This window comes from Capra hircus, chromosome 10 (genome assembly GCF_001704415.2).
Source record: "Capra hircus breed San Clemente chromosome 10, ASM170441v1, whole genome shotgun sequence".
Lineage (NCBI taxonomy): Eukaryota > Metazoa > Chordata > Mammalia > Artiodactyla > Bovidae > Capra > Capra hircus.
Genome location: NC_030817.1, coordinates 68159847 through 68187179, shown reverse-complemented (window position 1 = coordinate 68187179; position 27333 = coordinate 68159847). Strand labels below are relative to the sequence as shown.

At 40.1% G+C, this 27333-nt stretch overlaps 1 protein-coding gene across 1 annotated transcript; it reads left to right on the top strand.

Moving 5' to 3' along the window:
* Positions 2690–26747, top strand: C10H15orf54 (chromosome 10 C15orf54 homolog). The gene is given in 5 exon segments (XM_018053768.1): positions 2690–2757; positions 2759–2912; positions 2915–2948; positions 2951–3034; positions 26584–26747. Coding segments are annotated over 5 exon segments (504 nt in total).

The window sequence follows — 27333 nt, the reverse complement described above, 5'->3', positions numbered from 1 at the left end:
AGCTTAGGCAGGGATTTCAGGAATCTCAGGCTGTACTCTGAGAACTTCTGCTTCTTTCTTCTTCAAAAAAGAAGGCCATTATTAAGGCCCAATAGACAAATAAAACTGTACTATTTAAAGTGCATAGCATGATTTATATATATTATAAAACGATTCCCACAAATGAGTTAACACATCCATTACCTCACATAGTTACCTTCTTAATTGGTGATAACATTTGAGCTCCACTGTCTTAGCAAATTTCAGTCATACAGTGCAGTATTATCAACAAATAAACCATAGTCATCATGTTATACATTAGATCCTCAGACTTAATTAATCTGATAACTGAAAGTTATAACCTCTTAGCAACCTCTCCCCATTCCCCCCACTCTCAGCCCATGGCAACAACCCATTCTTTGAGTGTGACATTTTTTTTAAGGTTCCACACATAAGTGATACCTTGTAGTATTGGTCTTCCTCTTTCTGGGTGTCTCACTTAGCATAATGCCCTCCAGGTTCATCCATGTTGTTACACATGGAGAGATTTCCTTCTTTTTTAAGGATGAATACCTCATTGTGCACATAGACTGCATTTTATTTATCCATACTTTTGTAAATGGACACTTGGGTTATTTCTATACCTTGGCTATTGAGAATAATGCTACTATGAACATGTGAGCACAGATTAACAGTAATGATTTCATTTCTTGGGTACCCAACCCCCAGGCCACATACCAGTAGTGGTCCATGGCCTGTTGGGAACCAAGGAGAAGTGAGTGGTCATCTTCCACAAAACCAGTCCCTGTACCAAAACAGCTTTAGATACATACCCAGAGGTAGAAATGCTGGATCATGCGGTAGTTCCGTTTTTAGTTTTGTGAGAAAACTCCATAGTGGCTTTTCTAGCTTACCTACCGAACAACAGTGTGCATGTGCTCCTTGTCACCACTTATTTTGTCTGATCTTAAAGATCAGATTTGCAAGAGGGTCTTCCCTGACCCCAGAGAACAGGATTGGTTCTCTTGTTCTCTCCTCATATAACACCCTCTAGCTTTCTGTCAAAATGCTTGTAATATCTATAACATAACCAACAATTTGCATTGAGGATGGATCATGCCTAGCTTTGTTCTTACTGAATCTCCAGTGCTTAGCCCACTTAACAGGGACTTGAGAATCTTTGTGGAAGTGAGGGAGACACAGAGGGTGGAAGGGAAAGAGAGGAAAAAAGGGATAACCAGACCTTGGGACACAACTTTCCGCCAACTGCTGTATTCCTTCAGCAGGTAGGTATAAAGACTTAAATTTCTCCTGCAGACTGATACAGCCCTGAATGCCATTTCCCTCCAAAAGAGGGTGGAGAGAGAGATGGGTAGAAGACTGGTCTGAGGAGAGAGAGGTGAGAGGGTATAGAAGAACAGTTAGGAGCACATGCCTGGAATCTCGCATTAATGCAGTCATTCCACAGTGTAGACTGAATATCTGAAATTTGCAAGATATCTGAGTCTCTTCTAGGTGTTCAGGAAGAAAACAGAAAAAGTTCTGACCTTGAAGAGTTTCATTCAGACTTGACTCAACTCTAGCTTCCACCCCTTGATAAGTGGGTTGCCTTGAATTAGTTACTTAATCTCCCTATGCTTCATTTTCCTCATCTGTAAAATGTGAACAAAACTTAAGAGTTCCTAGATGAGGACTAAATAAGAGCATCTCTGAAATGTACCTTATAGAGAAACTGGTACCTAGTAGGTATTGAATAAATTAAAATCTTTACAGTGGCAACTTATATTCCAAAACTGATTTCTTCATATGTAGAAACTACAATCCTAGAGACCAGAAAGTAACCATAGAAAGGGTATTATTTGGGTAGTTGGAGGGTGTGTACTTAAGGTCCTCAGAAGACTCAAGAGGGCTGTAGTATCACCCTTCCTATAAAGAAGGGTACCTCTGGCACCTGGATATTGTGACCTTGTCCCAAAATTTTGGAGAATAAAACTACAAATCACTATTATTGTCTTAAACAATGTAGTCCCTCAAGGCAGGCTTTCCCACGTACCCCGTTTTACAACTGTGCCAAAAGCATAAGACTACTTTAAAGAACATATTCAGAGCTAACTATCTGTAATTGGCTATCTGTTCACATGATTTCTCACATATCATAGTGTTACTGAGGTTTCCAGTCTTACCTCTGACTGAGTTTGGCTTGACCTTTCTAAGAAGCAGAGACTGTCTTCAAAATAGGATTACAAGAAGAAAGAAAAATGGATTGGAATCTTTCTCTTTTTTTTTTTTTTTTTTTTCGCCACCTCATTTTGGTGACCTCTCTACAGTTAGGACCACTCAAGAAAAGTGAAAGATAGGGGAAGAAGGAAAAGGAGAGTCCTGTCAGCTGATTTTGCTATATGTTGCAGCCTGGTAAAAGCATTTGGAGGTAGAGAATATTTTAAACATGGAATGAGATAAAGTTAGGGAATTAGTTGTGTGGATTTAATTTCCTCAGACTACTCTCATTGTTTGCCAGCAGGAAATATTCTTGAGTCAACTCTCCAGAATTGTAGTTATTATTCAAGAGTTGTGGGTTTATAAGGAGGTTTGATGGCATGGCAAATTTCATGGACTTAGACTGTTCTTCAAGTTGAAGAGCAAAATGATGTCTGAAGGGACTAAACACATTTGGCTTTAGAGTGTGTGAGGAAGACCTGAAAGCTCCCACATGGAAGTGAAATTCATTACTGGCAAGATCAGTGACAGGACACTCCAGAGGATGGAGCTACAAAGAATTCAGAGTCCTGTGGCCAACTCCATGGCCTAGTTTGATCTTAAAGTCATTGTCTTGGATAATCCTTTCAAATCTGTTCCTGCACTTAAGAGCCACTCAACATGACTGAGCTTTCCCTTGCAGGTTCTTTTACACTGATCTGTCAGAGGAGACTTTCGGCAAGCACAGGTATCATGTCAAATCATCCAACAGATGTCCTTTCAAAGAAACTGAAGCAGAAGCAACTATATGGAGAAGTCATAAACAAGGAAATAACTCAACCCAAGGATTTTCTGTGCTGTGCTAAGTCACTTCAGTTGTGTTTGACTCTTTGTGGCCCCATGGCCTGTAGACCACCAGTCTCCTCTGTCCATGGGGATTCTCCGGGCAAGAATACTGGAGTGGGTTGCCATGCCCTCCTCCAGGGGATCTTACTGACTCAGGAATTGAAAATGCATCTCTTATTTCTCCTGCATTGGCAGGCAGGTTCTTTACCACTAGCACCACCTGGGAAGTCCTAAGGATTTTCTATGGATTGGCATAGTTCTTTGTACAGAGAATTCAGTCTCCTGGGTGGAACACAAGGTAGCCAGAGGGAATAAACATCCAAATACTGAATCTTGCCCCAACTGGAGGTTGTGATGTCTTAATGGAGAGGCAGAAGGACATTTTAGAAGCTAAATTCTTCACCATCTCAATAAAGTAGTCTTCACTATCACAGCTGTAAGAAGTAACACATTTTAATAACTAGGATAAAAGGACTTAGGAGAGAGAAGCCCAGCATCCAACTCCATTTCAGTTAGTGACTTTCTCACCATATTGGGAGGGGATGGGCCAGAACTATCTGATCTGTTTCTGATTTCCCTCTTCATTGGCATCAGAGATTTACTGCAGGAAAACTAATATCTGACTGACTCCAAGTGCTAAATAAGAGCATTTCATGTTGATTCCAGGCCACCAAGAGGTTTGGGGTCACTGAGTCACAGACTATAAATTTGAACACTTGATGATTTTTGCAGGTGACTGGGTGAACAAAGGAAAACCCAGGAGATACATAAAGGTGGAAACTAGAACTTTCTCGTTTGAATTGTTTGACATATCTCACTCTGATGGTTCTGAAAATAAAAGAACTGCAGGCCCTTCAAATGAAGTTACTGTGTTTAGGTTCCTGGCACAATGAGAAGCAGAAGTGCACTCACTAATATTTACAAGGTCCTTCAAGGCACCAGGGAAAATGGCCAGTTTATCGGTCAGATGTTTGTTGTTATTGCTTTTACTTCAAATGGGCAGGCAAGGAATCCTATTTTAAAAAATAAAAATACCAGTTCAACACTGCCTTGTTGTTGTTTTTCAGTCTTTAAGTCGTGTCTGACTCTTTGCGACCCCATGGACTGCAGCACACCAGGCCTCCCTGTCCCTTACTATCTCATGGAGTTTGCCTAAGATCATGTCTATTTCTGATTTAATTTTATTCTAGCAACAGCCTAGGATTTATTGGAAACTTCCAATGTATCAGGTACTATACTAGGAATATAATAATCAGTAAAGGTACTGTCCCTTACTTCAAGGAATCTTCATTATTTCAACAGTTTTATTATGCCAATTTTATTACACATTTTTATTTTGAAATTACCAGAGCATTTAGCTCAAACCAAGTGTTTGGATTAAACTTCATAAATGAGATCTCGGTTGAGATGAGTCTTACAGGATATAGAAAGACGTGTACACATTTTTAAAATGTCAGTGGCCTTATAAGAAGAGAAAAGGAAAGAAATTAATCTCTGTCTCCACCATGTTAGGACGTAGCAAAAAGGTGGCCATCTACAAGCCAGGAAGACAACTATCATCAGAAACTGACCTTGATAAACACCCTGATCTCTGACTTTCAGCCTTCAGAACTGTAGAAAAACTTACTTCTTTTGTCAAGCCACCTAGTCTGTGGTGTTTTGTTATGGCAGCCCAAGCAGACTAATAAAGCAGTTAGGACCACTTTATAAGAAAAGCATATATAATTTAAAGGAGTCATTAGGACATGTAATGAGTAAAGTTGGTTATTCGAGGGGTTGCTTGCTAAATCTAGTATACAGCTTCAATCACTGTGGGATATATTGTACTTTCCCACAGGTATGCCATAGCCTACTGTTCCAAGAGAGTCAGGAATAAATGAACAGATTTAGGGGGTGCAGTAGTCATATACTGGGCAGTGGAAATGACTTCTGTGGTTAGGGGTGTGGAATAACATCTGTCACTGACACGTAAGTGCCAGTCCTGCTCATTCTCTTCCTTGGGAATGGCCACAGGTGTTTCCATAACAGGTGTGTTTGCTTCCCCAATGTGGTTTGCCCAGCACATCACATGCAGTGTTCTCAATGAATCAACTTTTCAATTCAGGCAAAGTAAGTCAAAAAATGAGACAACTACCCAGATAATTTGATTCTGAGAGGAAATAATATTAATTGGTAGCTTCTAGGGTATTTGAATGTATATTTGGCAGGGAGTGGGGAAATTACCAAATGATGGAGACTACATGTTTCTCAAACTTTTTATAATTTTTGAATTCTTTCACTTCTTTTTCTGTTGTTCATGAATATTAGAATCAAGACAGGATAATGTACAGTATATTCCCTGAGCAACAGATTGGCAGGTTGAGCCTTGAAAGTTAAAGCCATATGGTGGCAATGAACATATTATTGGAGCTCAAACTTGACTACTAAATTCACAATCTTAGATCAAATCCTTAATCTATCACTCTTGTCTACCAATAATTTTTATCACCTAATTTCTTTCACGAATTTAGTAAAAATGTACTAGCAATTGTTTAATTTTAAATCCTGTGATTTGCATTTCTAGTATATAACTAGTTTGTGGTTCATCAGGAAATTCCTCGACCTTTGTCTTTCAATCATCATGTATCAGAATATAACTTCCCACAAACCTTGAATTTAAAATGCACACACATTTCCAGACCCCTTTTTAAGGAGTAACGTAGGATACTAAAAAGTCATACATAACCCTAATAAAAGCCAGGACACCTCATAATTCTATCTAAGCCTAGAAAGGCATTCAAAGAGAAACAGTCAGCCAGAATTAAAAGCAATTCAAAGTTTTACTAATATTTTACAAAGAATTATGAGTACAGGGATATATACCCTGAATGCAGAAAAAAAAAAAAATTTTAAAGTCTTTCCAGTTATGGACTAGATTTGTATTCTGCTTATGAATTATTTATTTCTGTGTTCATCTGACCCAAGAATCTCACTTTTCACAGATATAACAAGTATGATTTTTAGATAATATTTTAAAATAACCATCTATCTAGGTATCCAGAGAAGTTGCTGTCCAAGACCACACACCTCCTTTCTTAAGAAAATGTTTTAATTTAAGATCTCTATTCCAGATCATGTGAGTTGATATTTTCTCTCTATGAAAGCAGCATCCTAGATATTCATCATTTAAATAAATGAGATATATATTTTAATCCAAAGGATAAAATGCCAGAATTGAAAAAAAAAATTGTATGTTTCAGTCACCAGTAAAATTCACATATTAGACTAATGGGTTCCCTGGTGTCTCAGACAGTAGAGAATCTGCCTGCAACAGAGGAGACTCAGGTTTAATCCCTGGGTGGGGACGATCCCCTGGAGAAGGAAATGGCAACCTACTCCAGTATTCTTGCCTGGAGAATTCTATGGACAAAGAAGCCTAGTTGGGCCACAGTCCATGGGATTGCAGAATTGGACATGACTGAGTCATCTCACATGCTAGTAAAGTAATGCTCAAAATTCTCCAAGCCAGGCTTCAGCAATACGTGAACCGTGAAATTCCAGACTTTCAAGCTGGTTTTAGAAAAGACAGAGGAACCAGAGATCAAATTGCCAACATCCACTGGATCATGGAAAAAGGAAGAGAGTTCCAGAAAAACATTTCTGCTTTATTGACTATGCCAAAGCCTTTGACTGTGTGGATCACAATAAACTGTGGAAAATTCTGAAAGAGATGGGAATACCAGACCATCTGACCTGCCTCTTGAGAAACTTATATGCAGTTCAGGAAGCAAAGTTAGAACTGGATATGAAACAACAGACTGGTTCCAAATAGGAAAAGGTGTACGTCAAGGCTGTATATTGTCACCCTGCTTATTTAACTTATATGCAGAGTACATCATGAGAAACGCTGGATTGGAAGAAGCACAAGCTGGAATCAAGATTGCCGGGAGAAATATCAATAACCTCAGATATGCAGATGACACCACCCTTATGGCAGAAAGTGAAGAACTAAAGACCCTCTTGATGTAAGTGAAAGAGCAGAGTGAAAAAGTTGGCTTAAAGCTCAACATTCAGAAAACTAAGATCATGGCATCTGGTCCCATCACTTCATGGGAAATAGATGGGGAAACAGTGGCTGACTTTATTTTCTGGGCTCCCAAATCACTGCAGATGGTGATTGCAGCCACGAAGTTAAAAGATGCTTACTCCTTGGAAGAAAAGTTATGACCAACCTAGACAGTGTATTAAAAAGGAGAAACATTACTTTGTCAACAAAGGTCTGTCTAATCAAGGCTATGGCTTTTCCAGTAGTCATGTATGGATGTGAGAGTTGGACTATAAACAAAGCTGAGCGCTGAGAACTGATGCTTTGGAACTGTGGTGTTGGAGAAGACTCTTGAGAGTCCCTTGGACTGCGTGGAGATCTCAACAGTCCATCCTAAGGAGATCAGTCTTGGGTGTTCATTGGAAGGACTGATGTTGAAGCTGAAACTCCAATACTTTGGCCACCTGATGCAAAGAACTCACTCATTGGAAAAGACCCTGATGCTGGGAAAGATTGAGGGCAGGAGGAAAAGAGGAAGACAGAAGATGAGATGGTTGGATGGCATCATCAACTCAACGGACACGAATTTGGGTAAATTCCAGGAGTTGGTGATGGACAGGGAGACCTGGTGTGCTGTGGTTCATGGGGTCGCAAAGAGTTGGACACAACTAAGCGACTGAACTGAACTGAACTGAGTAATTAACGCCTTTACTTTACTTTCAGTATCTATTAAACCTAACCTGATGGCTGCTACCAGTATCTTGGATATCGAGGGGGGGTGGTCTTAGAGTTATGGAGAATTTTTCATAAGAACCATAGTGTTTACTTGCTTGTTTGCTCATATATGGCCTGCCTTTTCCACCACCAGACTATAAACACGAAAGTAGGGATATACTCTGTTTTTTCACCTCTATTCTTATAGCTCCCAATATAGGCTTGGCAAGAATAGATTCTCTAAAAGTGATTTGAATGATTAAGTAAATGAATAAATGGACACATTTTTGTAAAAATGCCCCCTCCCCTTTCCCCTACATTAGCCTGTCAGTTGGTGCTGGGGTCACTGCACCAATGACAAACATTGAGCAAAAAGTTAGGGACACAGATATCAAAAAGTGGACATTAGAGGAAATAATAAACTAAGATGACACATATCTTCTGAGGGTAGGATTCTAGGGAAACATATGTATGCTTTTAACATCTTCTGTCAACAGTTTGAAATTAAGTACTTTCTCCAATTTATAAAAGCAAATTTACTGACCGTTCTGTGCACTCAAAATGGCTAACATGAAGCTTATATGTGTGTGCATTTGGAAAAAGATGAGCAAAGGCATTTAAATCAACTCTTAGAGATGGTTTTTATCTTAAAAGAATGTAAGGTAATTATAAAACCAAATTCTCCCCCATGAAAATAATTAATGTCAGTAAGAAATAAGTAGGTATCTACTGACTAGATATTATATGCAAAATACTGTGTAAATTTTCGGTAATGTATTAGTCTGCTAGAGCTGCCATAACAGAACACCACAATCTGGATGACTTGTGTACAATAGTAATTCATTTTCTCACCATATAGAAGGCTGGACGTTCAAGTTCATGGTGCCACAGAATTGGTTTCTGAAGAGGCCTCCTTCTCCTGGTTTACAGATGGCTGCCATCTTGATGTGCCCTCATGTGACATTTCTTCTCTGTGCAGAGAGAAAGAGAGAGTTTTTGTTTCCTTTCCTCCTCTTTTAAAAACCCCAATCAGTCCCATCTGATTAGGTCCTCACCCTCATCACCTCATTTAAACTTATTACCTCCTTACAGACCTTGTCTCCTAATACAGTCACATTTGGGCTTAGAGTTTCAACATACTGATTTGCTGAGTGGGAAGAATTCAGTCCATAGCAGGAAACAAGATAATGGGCTTCCCTGGTGGCTCAGATAGTAAAGAATCTGTCTGCAATGTAGAAGACTCGGGTTCAATCCTTGGATCAGGAAGATCCGCCGGAGAAAGGAATGGCTACTCACTCCAGTATTTTTGCCTGGAGAATTCCATGGACATAGGAGCCTGGTGGGCTATAGTCCATGGGTCCACAAAGAGTCGGACATGACTGAGCCACTAACACTTTCATCTGATCATATGATGAACAAGGTAATATGAGTAAGACCCTGATTTTCTCTAGACATTTGCAATCTAGAGGTGGGTTGGGAGTGGAAACCAATACAAACACCCATGCGTAACCTGATAGAAGCTCCTAGACAGAAGAGAAAACCAGTTGCCCTGAGACTGACAAAAGGAAAGCTAGTAAATTTTTTCTGAAATGACTGAGAAAGTCTTCTGAAAGATATATTAGGTGATACCACAAATATATGATCCTACGCTAGCTTCCTTCTGAGGCAGATTCCAAAAACAGCAATCTGTAAAAATCTAACCACATGAAAACAGAATGAAATATTTGAGAGAAAACAAGATAAAATAAATGAAAACAAAGTTTAAAAATCCTAAAAAGTTTCCTGTTTGGGAAATTAAATAGTTGGCTGTATGTGAAGGTTGTTGTTTTGCTTATCAAAATCTGATGCACAGCTCTCAGCAGCAGGGTCTCAGGCACAATGAAAAATGTCTAAACCAAGATCAGCAAGAACATCTCAAAATCTAAATCTATATGCAACAGTCTGTGTATTTACCCACACTCGCATATTGCAGAACTCTCTTCATCCTTATTTTTTTTATTTATTTTTTTACACCAAAAAAATTTGTGTGACCTGATTTATTGTGATATTTGCGGTGTTTTTTAAAAATTAATTTATTTTCTATTGAAGGATAATTGCTTTACAGAATTTTGCTGCTTTCTGTCAAACCTCAACATGAATCAGCCATAAGTATACATATATCCCCTCCCTTTTGAACCTCCCTCCCATCTCCCTCCACATCCCACCCCTCGAGTTTGATACAGAGCCCCTGTTTGAGTTTCCTGAGCCATACAGTAAATTCCCATTGCCTATCTATTTTACATATGGTAACGTAAGGTTCCATGATACTCTTCCAATGCATCTCACCTGATCCTCCCCTCTCCCCATGTCCATAAGTCTATTTTCTGATTTATTAACCAGAACAAGGGGACACATTTCTAGATAGGTGACTAACTTCTACTGATAAAAGCACATCCTATAGCTTTTAAAAAAGAAAGTAAAATTCCCTTTTTTTGTGGCTTATTTTCCCTTAAGAAAAGAGAGAGAAACTCTGATTGCCAACACGGTACTACAGAGATGCTCCTTTTTAGGATTTCTAAGACATGGAATTTCGCTAATACTGGGGGTTCCTAACAAGACTTGATGACGCATACTGAGGGGAAACAAACTGGCAATTTTATATTAATATATCTAAGGCCAGTTCATCTGACTTCAGGTAATTGTTAGCTAATCAGCAGAACTTCTGCAGGACATAATACTTTCACAAAAATGGACTGATTCTGATTTCAATTAGAAGTTTTGCAGTTTGCTTTGAAATCACTCCAATGGTATCTTTCAAAGCTCATTTCTTACCATACTGCCATTATCTGTTTACTCATTATCTCCCCTGCTAGACTGTAAGCTCTTTGATGATGGGCATTGCCTTGTCCACTGCCTTCTCTCCACCACGTCTCAGGGACAATACCTTATTGAAGGTTTTGGACCTTCTCCATTAAGTTTCCTGTTAGTCATTTTCCACAGTTTTTGTTGTTGTTGTTTTAATTTGGAAAACATATCCATCCAGCATCTGGACTGGAAATCGGTACACAAAGAATATGCAGTCACTCAAAAATACAAATTGGTTACAAAATGTAAAACTGGATAAATCTTTATAGGTCCTGAACAAGCCCTGTCACTGAAGGGGGTGAATTACATTCTCTCTTGTACTGAAAGTTCTTAACAGTTTGTGTTGGCTAATGGAATCCTCACATTCATTTCTAATTGATACCCTGAGGTTCTGAAAGTATCTCTGAATAAACTAGATAATCTCCAACATCCATTCTTTGCCATCTTCCTTTTAGGTGAGTATGACTTCCTGCAATAATTACTACATTTCAGAACATCTCTTCAAATTTGGCATGACTGGCTTCACAACTAAAACTCTTGTCAATAAAATGTATGTGGAAACAATGCATGCAGCTTCCAGGAAGAGCCTTAAAAGGAGGGGTTGCTCTTCTAATCCTTGTCCTGCTCCGTCTAGCTGGTTGGAATATTGACATAATAGCTGGAGTTCCAGCAGTTATTTTGTGTTATAAGGTATGTTGAGAAAAGAATCCATGTCCACTGAAACAATAAGATAGAAGCCTGGATTGCTGATGCAAAGGCTCACTGACTACATCACTCCCGAGGAGCAGACTCCTTTAATATGAAACAAATAACTGCAATCTTGTATAAGTTGCATAATTTTACTTTGTTTTGTTTTGATACTTATAGCCAAATGTAATCTCTATTTTTATTCTCTGACTGAGGGAGTAGTTTCTTGGTCTGATATTACTCAGTAAGTATTAAAGAATTTATAGTAGCTTCATAAGAGTTTTGAAGAGGCATCTATTTAAGGGCTATGCACAACGTTATCCATGGACCAGTGACAATCCACATGCTATCTGTTATGAGTCCATAACAAGATAACTAGAGAATTTGAGAATAAGAATTTAGAAACTTTTGCAGCAATTTCACACTGCCTGACTCATCTCATTGAATGAGGTGAACATCTTTGAACTTTCCTAGTGAGTTACATATAATCCAAACTGCCTGCTAATCATGGACTTTATGATATGTCACTTTAAAGGTTATCTTGTCAGTTGTCAGCAAAAGTGTTTTAAAAATCTGAGACTGTATAAGCACATATATCTGCAGAGACATAGATAGATAGATTGATAGACATCCGAGAAAGTACAAGCATATAAATATATATAAGCATATATACAAATGAAATTTATATATTTGAGAATTGAAATTGGTATTACTAATTTTAAGGTTAATTTACAGGTAAGAACAAGCTTTACTGATCATTTTTTATCAAGAAAATACTAACTTCTTATGATCATAGCTGCTGTACTAACTAAATGATGACAATAAATAAGATTTCATAGAAGTAAATACTGAAAAGTTTTATACTTTTATTTGAAAGTATGATTCCTCATATACTGAGTTGAGCTTTGCAGCCATAATTGATGTTTAAGAGTTAAATAATAGTGTGTTATCTGAAGAGGTGGGTTGGCTAATCAATCAATGAAATTATTAAGACCTAAGAAATATTTACGCCCAAATCATAAAAAGTAAATTCAAAACCAGAATTTTTTTTTAAGTACAGATCAAACAGCTACTAGAAGTAAATGTGCTTTGTAAGCTTCTTATAAAAGTAAAACATTGAGTTGCTAAGTCAAAAAACCCACACAGTTATGAAATATTACTGAGAGATTACAAATCAAAGATGCTTGCTTGGAAATGTTGAAATGGAGTATTACTCAGCCGTTAAAAAGAATTCATTTGAATCAGTTCTGATGAGATGGATGAAACTGGAGCCAATTATACAGAGTGAAGTAAGCCAGAAAGAAAAACACCAATACAGTATACTAACACATATATATGGAATTTAGGAAGATGGCAATGACGACCCTGTATGCAAGACAGGAAAAAAGACACAGATGTGTATAACGGACTTTTGGACTCAGAGGGAGAGGGAGAGGGTGGGATGATTTTGGAGAATGGGAATTCTAACATATATACTGTCATGTAAGAATTGAATCGCCAGTCCATGTCTGACGTAGGGTGCAGCTTGCTTGGGGCAGGTGCATGGGGATGACCCAGAGAGATGTTGTGGGGAGGGAGGTGGGAGGGGGGTTCATGTTTGGGAACGCATGTAAGAATTAAAGATTTTAAAATTAAAAAAAATAAAAAATAAAAAAATAAATTGCCAAAAAAAAAAAATAAAATAAAAAAATAAATAAATAAATTTCCAGTGATTTTGTAGAAAAAAAAAAATAATAAATTTTGGGAGTACTCTCTGATAGATTTATGGAAATCATTTTGGAAGAGCTGTGCCACAGTATAAATCAATGAAGTGCTTCCTTAATCAAGAAAATTGTATTACCAAAATGTTGACTAAACTAAAAAGTCCACTTACTGTAAGTTACATTAAAGCTAATGCATTAAATTTGAGAGCATTCTTTTTGCTTGAAATGGTATAGAAGCTGATTATAAACAACTACTGTGATATGGTTACTGAGGAAAAACATTTGATCAGGAATATTTGAACTACAAATATTGACATGACAAACCTATCATGTTCCTGCAAAATAAGAACTCATTTCAACATTTCAGAGATATGAGTCAGTTTGTTATGATAATTTGTTTTTTTATCGTTTGCTGTTTTAAAGACCTTAATCAGTTCAGTTCAGTTCAGTCGCTCAGTCGTGTCTGACTCTTTGCGACCCCATGAATCGCAGCATGCCAGGCCTCCCTGTCCATCACCATCTCCAGGAGTTCACTCAGACACACGTCCATCAAGTCAGTGATGCCATCCAGCCATCTCATCCTGGGTCGTCCCCTTCTCCTCCAGCCCCCAATCCCTCCCAGCATCAGAGTCTTTTCCAATGAGTCAATGCTTCTCATGAGGTGGCCAAAGTACTGGAGCTTCAGCTTTAGCATCAGTCCTTCCAAAGAAATCTCAGGGCTGATCTCCTTCAGAATGGACTGGTTGGATCTCCTTGCAGTCCAAGGGACTCTCAAGAGTCCTCTCCAACACCACAGTTCAAAAGCATCAATTCTTCAGCACTCATCCTTCTTCACAGTCCAACTCTCACATCCATATGTGACCACAGGAAAAACCATAGCCTTGACTAGATGGACCTTAGTCGGCAAAGTAATGTCTCTGCTTTTGAATATACTATCTAGGTTGGTCATAACTTTTCTTCCAAGGAGTAAGCATCTTTTAATTTCATGGCTGCAGTCACCATCTGCAGTGATTTTGGAGCCCAAAAAAATAAAGTCTGACACTGTTTCCAATGTTTCCCCATCTATTTCCCATGAAGTGATGGGACCTGATGCCATGATCTTCATTTTCTGAATGTTGAGCTTTAAGCCAAATTTTTCACTCTCCTCTTTTGCTTTCATCAAGAGGCTTTTTAGCTCCTCTTCACTTTCTGCCATAAGGGTGGTGTCATCTGCATATCTGAGGCTATTGATATTTCTCCCAGCAATCTTGATTCCAGCTTGTGCTTCTTCCAGTCCAGCATTTCTCATGATGTACTCTGCATGTAAGTTAAATAAACAGGGTGACAATATACAGCCTTGACGTACTCCTTTTCCTATTTGGAACCAGTCTGTTGTTCCATGTCCAGTTCTAACTGTTGCTTCCTGACCTGCATACAGATTTCTCAAGAGGCAGGTCAGGTGGTCTGGTATTCCCATCTCTTGAAGAATTTTCCACAGTTCATTGTGATCCACACAGTCAAAGACTTTGGCATAGTCAATAAGGCAGAAATAGATGTTTTTCTGGAACTCTCTTGCTTTTTCCATGATCCAGTGAATGTTGACAGTTTGATCTCTGGTTCCTCTGCCTTTTCTAAGACCAGCTTGAACATCAGGGAGTTCACGGTTCACGTATTGCTGAAGCCTGGCTTGGAGAATTTTGAGCATTACTTTACTAGCATGTGAGATGAGTGCAATTGTGCGGTAGTTTGAGCATTCTTTTGCATTGCCTTTCTTTGGGATTGGAATGAAAACTGGCCTTTTCCAGTCCTGTGGCCACTGCTGAGTTTTGCAAACTTGCTGGCATATTGAGTGCAGCACTTTCATAGCATCATCTTTCAGGATTTGAAACAGCTCAACCGGAATTCCATCACCTCTGCTAGCTTTGTTCATAGTGATGCTTTCTAAGGCCCACTTGACTTCACATTCCAAGATGTCTGGCTGTAGATTAGTGATCACATTATCATGATTATCTGGGTCGTGAAGATCTTTTTTGTACAGTTTCGTTTATTCTTGCCACCTCTTCTTAATATCTTCTGCTTCTGTTAGGTCCAGACCATTTCTGTCCTTTATCGAGCCCACTTTGCATGAAATATTCCCTTGGTATCTCTAATTTTCTTGAAGAGATCTCTAGTCTTTCCCATTCTGTTGTTTTCCTCTATTTCTTTGCATTGATCGCTGAAGAAGGCTTTCTTATCTCTTCTTGCTAGTCTTTGGAACTTGCGTTCAGATGCTACTCAGGGTATGTGCTCAGCTACTCAGTTATGTCCCACTCTACACAACCCCATGGACTGTAGCCTGCCAGACTCCTCTGTCCATGGGATTCTCCAGGAAAGAATACTGGAGTGGGATGCCATTTCCTCCTCCAGGATATCATCCCAACCCAGGGATTAAACCCACATCTCCGGAGTCTCCTACACAGGTAGGTGGATTCTTTACCACGGCCAGAAAAGGATGCAAAATCAAGACACAGAAGCAGACAGGGAACCTCTCTGAAGGGAATTGGGAGTGCCTCCAAACCCCACTGGCAGGGTGGGGAGGAGGAGCAGCGCCATCGTCTCCTTCAATGCTGACTGGGAGGCGGATGTTCCACGGGACAAATTAGAGACCCTGGTAGATGCAGAGGCCTGGCGCATGGTCCATACATGGCAGAGCTGAGCCCCCGATAGATTTGGCACCATGGAGACTGGCCTACTCTCCCAATTTGGCAGGTCAAGGGATACCTGAGAGTTTTCACCAGACACATATAGGCTCTGTGCCCATAATCCACTCTCAGAGATCAGGGAAGACCACACACACTTGTTCTCCAGGGATGTCATGTGACTTTCCTATAAAAGAGTTGAAAGTGCTATATAAGTACTGAATGGCACTGTTCTTCCACAGAGCTCTCATGGGCAAGATAAAAGATAGGAGCTCCCTCTCTGCCTCTGAAAGCATTTTCCCAGAGTCCCTTCTCCTTTTGTCCACCTCATCTATAAACTATAAGGTATCTGCCCTGAGATTCTGAGATGCCCTTTTCCATTAATCGCCATGATTATTCATGTTTTGTGGAAAGAACTCACTTGAGGTCTGAATCCCCAGTTAGCTGTAGGAGGGCCTGGTCAAATCCAGTACAATGTAGCAGTGATCTCATTCTCTAGAGCTGGCTTCATTTAGAGAAATGCTTCATTCTTTGGAGGAATGGGGAGGTCTGGGGGGGGAGGTGTGGTTTGCATTCATCGGAGCTTCACTATCTGCAACAAGTGAACTGGGTTTCTGTGCTAGATTCTGCCTTTCCCTTTCTTGTCCAGTAGTTTCAAACTCCATATTCACAAGATCTCCAAAATCCCATCACAAGTCAAACAACAGAGCCCTCAATTTAAAAACTCTAACTCTGGTTTCAGCAAGCTAAGCCAACATCCAAACTCTCCCTGAGTTTTCACAGCCCTTATTGCTTGTGTCATAGGTTTGGCACTTGATTATATTCAACTTAACACATAATTATATCCCCACCCTCAGAAATTTTCCTTTCATTGCTTGTTAAGTGTTCTGCTTTCTTCTTCCTAATAACACAGTTAGTCCCTAAACGACAGAGACCACTTTTCACCCTTCACCAGCAACCCACAGACATAACATAATGTCAGGCCAAGGGCAGACATGTGATAAGCACCTGCTGAGCTGAACAGAGTGGAACAAATCTCCAGATTTACCTTCCAACTTGCAATGTGATTGATAAGGAGAAAAGGCAAGACCAATTGGGCATTAAGCTTACCCCTGTATCTTTCACTGCTGGAAAGTCATATGCTTCCTCACTGGGCTTTTGATGGGAAAAGAATGGTCTTCCTGAGGCTTTAGCGTGGGCATGTCCTGGGGGAGCCCCTTCTAATGAACAGTAAGGGTCTGGGTGGATAGTGACTGTGACTCATTGTCAAGCCTACGTGGGAGCCCGGGTGGCTATCATCTCATATGAAAAGTATTTCTGCTCCATCCGGCTTCTTCCCACACTCAATCGTCCTGGGTCACTCTGTTGCCATAAGCATCCATACCATGCGTTGAGTTTCCAGGCTAAGTGTGATTCTCAGAACATCAGCACCAGCAACAGGGCTTATTGAAAATGCAGAATATTGGGCTACATCTCAGGCTTAATGAAGCAGGGCCTTTTAAACAAGAATCTTATACACATTACAATTAGGGAAGCCTTGTTCTCAAAAGGAGCTTCCTAGGTAGCTCAGCGGTAAAGAATCCACCTGCCAAGCAGGAGATGTGGGTTTGATCCCTGGATTGGGAAGACCCTCTGGAGAAGGAAATGGCAACCCACACCAGTATTCTTGCCTGGGAAATCCCATGGACAAAGGAGCCTGGTGGAATTCAGTCGATGAGGTTGCAAAGAGTTGGAGACTTAGAGACTAAACAGCAGAGGCAGCAGCTCTAAAAAGAGCCTTGTAAGGAATCACCCTTGAGGAGGCAGCCTGACTCTCTGAGCTACAGTTGCATATTAATCCAGAAAACTAACCTGAACTCTAAATTATGTGTTCTTACTCAAGAGCAGGAGAAACTCAACAAAGCAGCAACTACACAAATTATCCTCAACCCATAGGTAGGCACAGAACTCAAAAGAAATTTGGCAAGCCTAACAGTAAGCAGGATGTTGCTACAAAGACTTGCAATAAACAGTGCAGGTAGCCCCCCATGCACTGCTCTGTTCTTCTGTCTGTTGCCATTTATGCTCCAGAACATCCAGCCTTCAGCTGAGTGCTGATGCAACATATTAGCGGGAACCTGATATGCGTCTGAAAACATATTCTAGTGAAAGTCCAAAACCACAGAGCACAACGGAGCAGACCGCAGAGCACAACAGCCGCTCACTCTTCCTAACAAATGCTGTAGAAATCACTACCATGATTCCAAAACCCTGAAACCTCGGTTTGCTCCAATCTACTGCAGTCTACAACGCAGAATGTTCTTCCCTCCCTTCCACCGACAGATACTCTGTACAAGTTTCAAGGCTTAAGTCAAGTCCTGCTTCCTTCCCAGCATCTCCCTAACCACTCCAAACCACATGGGGGACACCCTCCAATATGCTGGTGCTTCATAGTTTCATGAAGATTGTTCTACTCAGTAAAGTTGCAAGTTTCTAGAATGAGGAACTCTTGTGTCTTAGTTCTATTCCTCACCTAGTCCATTCCCTTGAAGGCTGTAGACACTTACAAATCGTTAAATATGAGTAAACATTCTCAGACAGGACTTAGAAAGGACTGTGGAGTAGCCCATTAGTCTGAGAATCTTCAGCTTACTTCCTAACAGCCAGCACCCTCCCTCTCTATACCATCACAGCTTGGCCATGTCCTGGGTGGACTATCCTCTCTCCAGAGGTCCTTCTAGGAGAGTCTCAGGGCACTCAGATTTCAGAACTGTGTGCAGTCCAGGTGAGTAGACTAAAAGATGACCCTTGGTCTGACAGCAGAAAATGATGTTCAGCCCAAAGACCCAGCCAAGCAATTCCTCCACTTGATTGCGACTCTTGGGGAGTACTGAGCTAGTATTTCACAGTGGGAATGACAGGGCCAGACAACAAGAAATGACAATAATTATAATAGCTTCAGGATGAGGTGTTTCTGTTAGGCTAACTGTATTTCTGACCTCCACTGCGAAAATAACTGCACTCCACAGTCCTCCTGCCTTTGGCACTATTGACTAGAAGAACACAGTTTCAAACAATGTCCAGAGGTATCCACTGACCTTCTTCCTGGAAATATTATTGCTCAAAGACAAATACCATATGATATTGCTTTTATGTGGAATCTAAAAAAAATGGATACAAATGAGCTTATTTGTAAAACAGAAACGGACTCACATACACGCAAAACAAATTTTTGGTTACCTACGGAGAAGGCAATGGCACCCGACTCCAGTACTCTTGCCTGGAAAATCCCATGGACGGAGGAGCCTGGTAGGCTGCGGTCCATGGGGTCGTGAAGAGTCGGACATGACTGAGCGACTTCACTTTCACTTTTCACTTTCATGTATTGGAGAAGGAAATGGCAACCCACTCCAGTGTTCTTGCCTGGAGAATCCCAGGGACGGCGGAGCCTGGTGGGCTCACACAGAGTCGGACACAACTGAAGCGACTTAGCAGCAGCAGCAAGGGGTGGAAAGAGAGAAATTAGGAGTTTGAGATTAACATATACACACTACTGTATACACAATAGATAAACAACAAGGATCTACTATATAGTACAGGGAATTATACTCAGTATCTTATAAAAATCTATAAAGGAAAAGAATCTTAAAAAGTATGTATGTATATATGTGTGTGTGTGTGTGTGTGCAAATACACATGAACACACACACACACATATAGCTGAATCACTCTGCTGTATGTCTGAACCTAATATGACATTGTAACATTTATAAACCAACTACACTTCAATAAACACTCCTCCAAAAAAAAGATGATGTCTGTTATCAGAACATCTTTTTTAAAAACTAGATATGTGGATTTTCCTCCTACCTCTCTGCTATCTTTCCTAACGTGAACTAAATTAGCAATATATAAACCAAATTTTAAAATCACTGAATAACCTTAAATACATAGTCAACTGAAAACATCCTGCATGCAGGGATGGGAACACCAGCTATGATTCCACCCTCCCATGACTGTCATGGAGGTCACCCTCCTTCCCAGGACCACTGGATTCACAGTTCCAGGGACTTCAGCTCACAGAATAGTTTCAAAAACAGGGTCCACAGAGCTTGAAGTGCACACAACCTGCAGGTCATATGCGATAGCCCTGAGCCTTCTTCTACAAAATATCTTTTCTTCTTTCCAATGATTATAGACCCATACCTGACAAACTTGTAAAATATGAGGAAATTTAGAATGGTTATTAAGTCTTGAAATAAGGAAAGTTGAATGTTTTTCCTCTAAATTGCCCTGATTATGATGTCTTCAAGAATTACAGGCCTAGCAGGAATCCTCAGGAGTTATTACATTTTTGTCTTAAGAATAATGTCACACAACAAGAAACCACTCTTTAAAAAGCAAACAACCATCTCTCCCTCAAAACATAATCCTAAAAAGGAACTGCAAAAGTTCTACAGAATGATACACTCTTGCCTCTAACCTCTTTCACGCCAGGAAATCCTTCCTGATTGCTACCCTCATTACCATCTTCTATTAAAAATAGAGGCTGGCTCCATTAAGCACAAAGTTTCAGGCTCCCCACAAGTATCCATGGTCTCATACTTGGCCGGCACCTTTCTGGGCACCAGATGACTCAGTGCTGAAAGCATTCCTCCAGGTCCTTAAAATGTAACCTCAGTCCTCTACTCAGTTGCTCCTTAAAAGGAGAAAACTCAGAAGTTGGTTTGTACAGGTTTGGGATCCAACAAATATCTATGGCAAATATTTGCTGTTTTTTTTTTTCCTCCCCAGCCAACTTTCATGACCTAGAAGCTGCACCTGTCTTGGAGGTTAGAGAAGTGAACCAAGGCACTTGATATAGAGGCAATCTTGTCATCTCAAAAAGCCAGAGGAGGAAATCCAAGTCTCAAAAGGAAAATTCTTATGAAAAACGTAGTGAAAGATTTACCACTTTCCTTTTTCCCTTTGAAAAAAAAAAAAAATCAATGGCCATTGGGTGTTTAAAGGAGAACAAAGACTCCCTGAGAGAAAGGTGAAGGTAAATATTTGCAATAATATGTCACTGCATTTTACATAATGGGCCAGTCGCCTATGAAACCTGACACCTTTCATACCTACAGGTTGTTGGGTTTTTTCCTTGTTTGCTCTCTCGAGGTAAGCCTCTCAGGCTGCCAGCCACCCAAGAGGCTGCTGAATGAATACCAGGATGCTGACGGGCATTTGGCCAAGATGACCTCAGACATATTGACACACTGAGATGAGATCGTGATATAATCCAGTTTCTGCTTCACTTTCTGCCCACGAATATTCCAACGTGTGCCTCAAGGATGTGGTAAATGTTGGTTTAAGATAAAAAAGTTAAGGCAAATATTAGCGTGCTACATAAAGGTACCACTTTCCATAAGAGCTTTGTTTTTCAGCATGAGTTCCCTGGATCCCATCTCCAGAGAGTCTGATTTCATCAGTCTAAAGCACAGCCCAGGCACTACCATTTTAAAAAAACTCCTCCAGTGATTCTAATGAGAGGCTCTGTCTGAAAAACACTACATTTGAGAATTGCCAGAATATTTTGTATTGTATTTGGAATGATAGATAAAACTGGCCCAACGAGCCCACACTAGATGTTAAAAGCTGAATCTGCAGGGAAATAGGGAAGGTGGGGATTGAAGGATTAATGGCAGAAGAAGAAAGACCACTGTGTCCCAGCCTGAAATCTGAAATCTGGTGAGAGACAAAACACACAAATAGTAACTCTGAGCAGGATACCCAGGTTTGATCCCTGGTCAAGAAACTAGATCCCACATAGTGCTACCAAGAGTTTGCATGGCAAAGCTAAAGATCTCACATGCTGCAAACTAAGACCCAATGCAGCCAAATAAATAAATACTAAAAAAAAGAAAAAAATATGTCACAGGAGACCTAGAAAAAATTTAGTAAAAAGTCAGTAAGGTCTCTAGACAATCCAACTTCTGCTCTGGGACCTGGGAATTGATGACAACCGCTTCACACTCTCCATGGTGGGCCCTGATGTTGGATTTTGCACATGAAGAAATTATCTAAAAGGAAGCTAAAAAAAAAAAAAGAAGAAAATGTTATGCACCGAGCCCGTATCTCCGAACCGACCGAGAGAGCAAGTCCACCACAGTAATGCAAAGGCAAGAAGGGAGTTTGTTTATTCCTAGCGCGCTAGCGCCCAAGTCTCATCCCGCACAAGGGAATGTGACAAGAGCCCCCAACAAAGGAGTATGGCGGCTTATATACAGGCAGTTCTTTGCCTCAGTTATAGGAGTAGCTGGCGTTACATGATTGGCCAGGCAGGATGAGCGCATATCCTGTCTCTTTCTGGTAAATATGACTCAGGTCCTAGAGCCTGTCATTTGGTCCCTAACAAAAACACTGAACAGAGCACTAATGACCTATGGGACAGGATCAAACAGTCAAATATATACATAGAGTTTCTAAAGACACAAGGATAGTGGCAGGAGTGATGGCCACACATTATAAGCATATAGAAACAAATTCTGGAAAAGGAAGATAAAGGAAATATCATAAAAACAGCTGAATAATATATAGAGATATAACAAGAAAAATGAAGGCTGACTTTTTAAGAAAAACAATGTAGTCCTACTTCAAAAAAAAAAGTCTATTAATCTAATACTTTATACATCCAGTAATAATATCCTTCAGCATAAAGGGAAAATAAAGATGTTTTCATACAAATCAAAGCTGAGTGAATCCACTGTCCACAAACCTACAGTGTGAGAAATGCTAAACCAAGTTCTTCAGGCTGAAGTAAAATGATATCACTTTGGAAACTGGCAATTTGTTCCTATAGGAATGTTTTAAAAGTGGCTGAAATGGTAAATGGATGGGAAAATATATAGTACTGCTTGTTCCTAGTTTCTTTGAAAGATATTTGCTTTAAGTAAAAGTAAAGAACATTGTATTTGATTGGTTATAATGTATATAGTAGCAAATTATATGACAGCAATTTGAAAAGAGAACAGGGAAGGCAAATGGAATTAAAATGTTGTAATCACCTTATATTGTACATAGAGCGATAGTATATTAATTCCATATATACTGTAAGTTACGTACATATATTATAGACCCTTGAGCAAATACTGAAGGCTAAAGTAAAAAGATGAAAATAAAAGGTCAAGAGAAGACACACAATAGGACACTTTATATATTTTAATATATATAATATATTTAAATATATATATTTGAGAAAGGATATCTATTTAGGCTATACAAAGAATTTTTACAATTAAGTAGTTTTTAAAAAGACAACCCACTAAAAATGGGCCAAAGATTTGAACGGACATTTCACAAAAGAAGATATAAAGATGTTCAACATCATTAGTCGTCAGGGAAATGCAAATTAAAACCAAAGTGAGAAATCCCATGGAAAGAGGAGCCTGGCAGGATTTGCTAGAGTCAGACATGACTTAGAGACTAAACCACCACCATTACACACCTACTACAGTGGTTAAAATTAAAAAACCTAAAATGCCCAGTATTACTTATAATCCTACAATTCTCAGTGTTTACCCAAAAGAAATGAAAACATAGGTTGTACACGAACATTCATTGTACTTTTGTTAATAATAGCTGAGACCCAAAAACAAGAGGAAAAGGAATAAACTAATGTGGTATATTTATATAACACAATATGACCAAACAACAATAACAAAGAGGAATGAACTCCTGATTCATGCAAGAACATGGATGAACATCAAGGACAATGCATTGAAGAGGTGGGAGGGAGGACAGACACACAGGAGGCCATAGTGCATGATTCCTTTTTGCAATATTCAAAGATAGGCACACAGCAAAATCAACCTGGGCAGATAAATCAGAACAGGCAAGATATTTTGAAAGAATTTTTTTTTTTCAAATGTAGCTCAAATGGTCAGAATTTGGCCAAAGTGAAAGTTGATATTCAGAGCTTGACAGTATTTTTTTTAATCCTTTTTATTTTACGTTGGAGTATAGCTGAAAATGGGACTTCCCAGGTGGTGCTAGTGGTAAAGAGCCTGCTTGCCAATGCAGGAGACATAAGAGATGTGGGTTTGATCCCTGGGTCAGGAAGATACCCTGCAGGAGGGCATGGTAACCCACTCCAGTATTCTTGACTGGAGAATTCCATGGACAGAGGAGCCTGGCAGGCTACAGTCCATAGAGTAGCAAAGAGTCAGACACAACCGAAGTGACTTAGCAGGCATACAGAGCAGATAAACAATGTCCTGATAGCTTCAGATGGACAGCAAAGGGATTCAGCCATATACATACATGTATCCATTCTCCTCTCGCCTGAAAGGAACTTTTTAAAAGCCTTCTCTTCTAAGTTAAAAAACTATGTACCCAAAGTGAATGAAAACCATTCCAAAGACAAACAGCTCTAACTCTGGAATGTAGGTAGAATCTTTTGGTTTCTTTTTAGTTCAAGATTTTCTCCCTGATAGTAGAAAGCATATTTGAAGATAATGTAACTAGATTGAGGGTAGTGGGGTATCAGCCTTGATATCATTCAGATTGCAACCCAATTCTTTGAGAAATTAAAGGCAACTGTCCTACAACTGGTAGAACTTATATAGCAGCTTGAATCTTTACAAGAATAGAAAAAAATCCACCTCTCTGCGGGGGACTGCCCGTGAAGGGTTAAGTCTTGGGAGCTGCTCGGCGTTATGCAGAGCCTTAGGCATGTTCCTAAGCTCCCTGTCCCGCCCCCCTGAAGAATTTATTACCCTTAAGGCTCCAGGACGTTTGGTTCTTGCAACATTTCATAGAAGATAGATTATCTTATTGATAGAAGATAGATTATCTTATTGTGATCTGTACACAATGGTAAGGGTCTTGTGATTGTATTTGGAGATTAAGAACAATCTTGTGAATGTCAGAAGTCACGTACTTTATCCTATATATACTGCAGCACAATAAAGGAAGGCATCAGCCATTTTGGTCTGATCCTCTCAACCCCATCTTTTGTCTCTCTCTTATTTTTCTTAGCGGGGACGCTCCGTTCTCTCCCTGTGCAGGTGCGACTCTTGCTTGTGCTGGCCGCGGCACCTCTCCTTTTTACCAATTCCAAAACCTCGCCTATTCATTTCAAAAGGCTTATAGGTATTTTAAAAATTCTGGTCTTAGAAAACAAAAGTCCTTCCTGAAGGAACTGATATTCTTTCTCTGAGTCTTTGTTGCTTCCCTGCTTCCTCAGATGCTAAAGCATCTGCCTGCAATGCAGGAGAAGTCAGCTGTTTGATTCCACAAATGGGAAAGGTGGCAAGAGTCCACCAGTGGTCTCAACATTCATTTCTCCTGCTCTCTTCAGTAACAGAAATCAGGGCTTCCCCAGTGGCTCAGATGGTAAAGAATCTGCCTGCAATGTGGGAGACCCAGGTTCGATCCATGGGTTGAGAAGATTCCCCTGGAGAAGGAAATGGCAACCCACTCCAGTATTCTTGCCTGGAGAATCCTCATGGACATAGGTGCCTGGCAGGCCAAGGTCCATGGGGTGGCCAACTGAGAGACTTCACTTTTCTTCCTGAGCCTTTGAGATGTAAATATTCTACTGGTTTTCCCTAGAGAGCCACCTCTTTGAAATGCAAACTTCAAGTAAGTAAATTCTTATCAGAAGGAAAAAAAAGTGAGGGTCTATTTGGAAACTAGGCAAATGGAAAATCTTTAAAGCCTTCTCCATGAATATTAATAAAAAGTTTAAGCCATCAGAGCAGGTAAGCTTAATTTATTCCATTTGCCAGAAACAAGATTTGAATCCAACTTTTCTTTTGCAAACTTGTGAGTTTTTCATTATCATACTTATCTTATGGTTAAAATTTTAAAATGAAAGCTGTAATATCTGTTTACCCATTATTAGTGTGTTTACATATGTATGTCTCAGATGTGTGATATTTTTCGACCTTCAGAGGATACTGTCATAATTAATTTGTGCCTGTGTATGCTCAGTCTCCCAGCTGTGTCAGATTCTGCGACCCCATGGACTGTCCTTCCCCAGGTTCCTTTGTCCATGGGATTTCCCAGGCAAGAATACTACAGTAGGTTGCCATTTCCTTCTTCTGGGATCTTCCAGACCAGGGATTTAACCTGTGTCTCTGGCATTGGCAGGTGGATTCTTTACCACTGATCCACTTGGAAAGCCCATATAAAGAGCTCTATTTAACTGACTTAAGGAGAGTAAAGTGTTTGCATAAATTAAGTATAGTCTGAGGAATATAGAAACTAAGCCAAATGTTATTCAAGTTCATGTGATCTAGGATAATTTGGGAGAAAACAAACAAGTTTGTTGGCCTGATTAAAACAGGTATTCTTTAGAGTTATCAATGTTAAAAATAATGCAGACATGCAACTTAAAAGGCTTACTAAAAGAGCTGACGTTATCTCTGTCACAGATTTGCCAGAAAAAAAGATAGCTTAAGATCATGGTTAGATGTTTGATGCTTCATGACACTTTTAAGAGTAATATAAGCATAATTGTTAAGAACTGTTGGGGCCAATGTGAGGAAACCAAGAGAGATTCCATCTTGAAACCTGTCATCCATCTTAAAGACTGGATGTGAACTGGGTCTGAGTGCTGACCAAGAGTGAGGAAACCATTGCTAGTGAAAACCAGGTCTTGTGGAGACTTCCCTCCCTACAGATGACAGAGATTATAGTTGAGGTAAGGCTGCCCCTGTTAGGTTAACCATAGAAACATCCCCCCTTGATGTATAATTATTGTCCCCCCCCCAACCTTTAACCTTAATTGTTTGTTCTCCTAGCACCTACTTGTTGTAAAGCTCAATCATACACAACAAAGAGGTTGCTAACACATAATCAGTCACGTAGTAAGGGGTATAAAACTGGGCCTCTCAGAAACATCAGGGTCCTTGTTGGGAACTGATTCGCCTTGGACCCGCTGGCATAATAAACTGTACTCCACTGTCTTCAGTGTCCTCCAACATGTGTTTTGTGACTCCTGATTCCACATTTCTGGTGCATCGGCCAGGAAGCCATCTGAGAGACCGCCCCATTGAGCCTCCACCTGCCACTCGCTGGGATGAGAGCTTCTGGGATGGGAAGGTGCCTCCCACTCCAGATCGGCTCTTGTTTTAGTGACTATCCTTCCAGGTGGACATCACAAGACTATGGACAGCAGAAGGGAAGCATGCAGGTAGGTCCCACTGTAGTAGTGGAAAAAGGGGCCTGATGAACCAACCCCTTGGGGCTAGATGAGTCTACCGCAGCTGTGTCCTCATAGGCTCAGTGGGAAATTGTTTATTGAAATAAGTGATACTCTGTTAGCTAGGCCTGTTCTGACTGTTTGTCAATGTATCTTTTGTTTTCCAAGGGACTGTCCCCTTTGCCTGGGGACTCAGGGACCTCCCGAGCATTGCTTGGGGTTGGATTGGGAGCTGTGGTTTTGGACGCACGTTTGCCTGCACCAGCCAGTGATAAGACAGTCTTGGATTTCATAAGGATCAGACTTGTGCAGAGAAGAGTAGGTGGAAGCCTTAATATATTGGGTCTGGTTGTCTACCAAGAGAGCAAGAGGAGCACAAGAGGTATAAAAGGAAAGTGAAAGCACGATGGGTAGCGGAGAATCCAAGCCCACCATTCTTGGATGCATGACTAAAAACTTCAGAAGGGGCTTTGGAGGAGACTAGGGCATAAAGTTCACCCCAAACAAGCTTAAAACCTT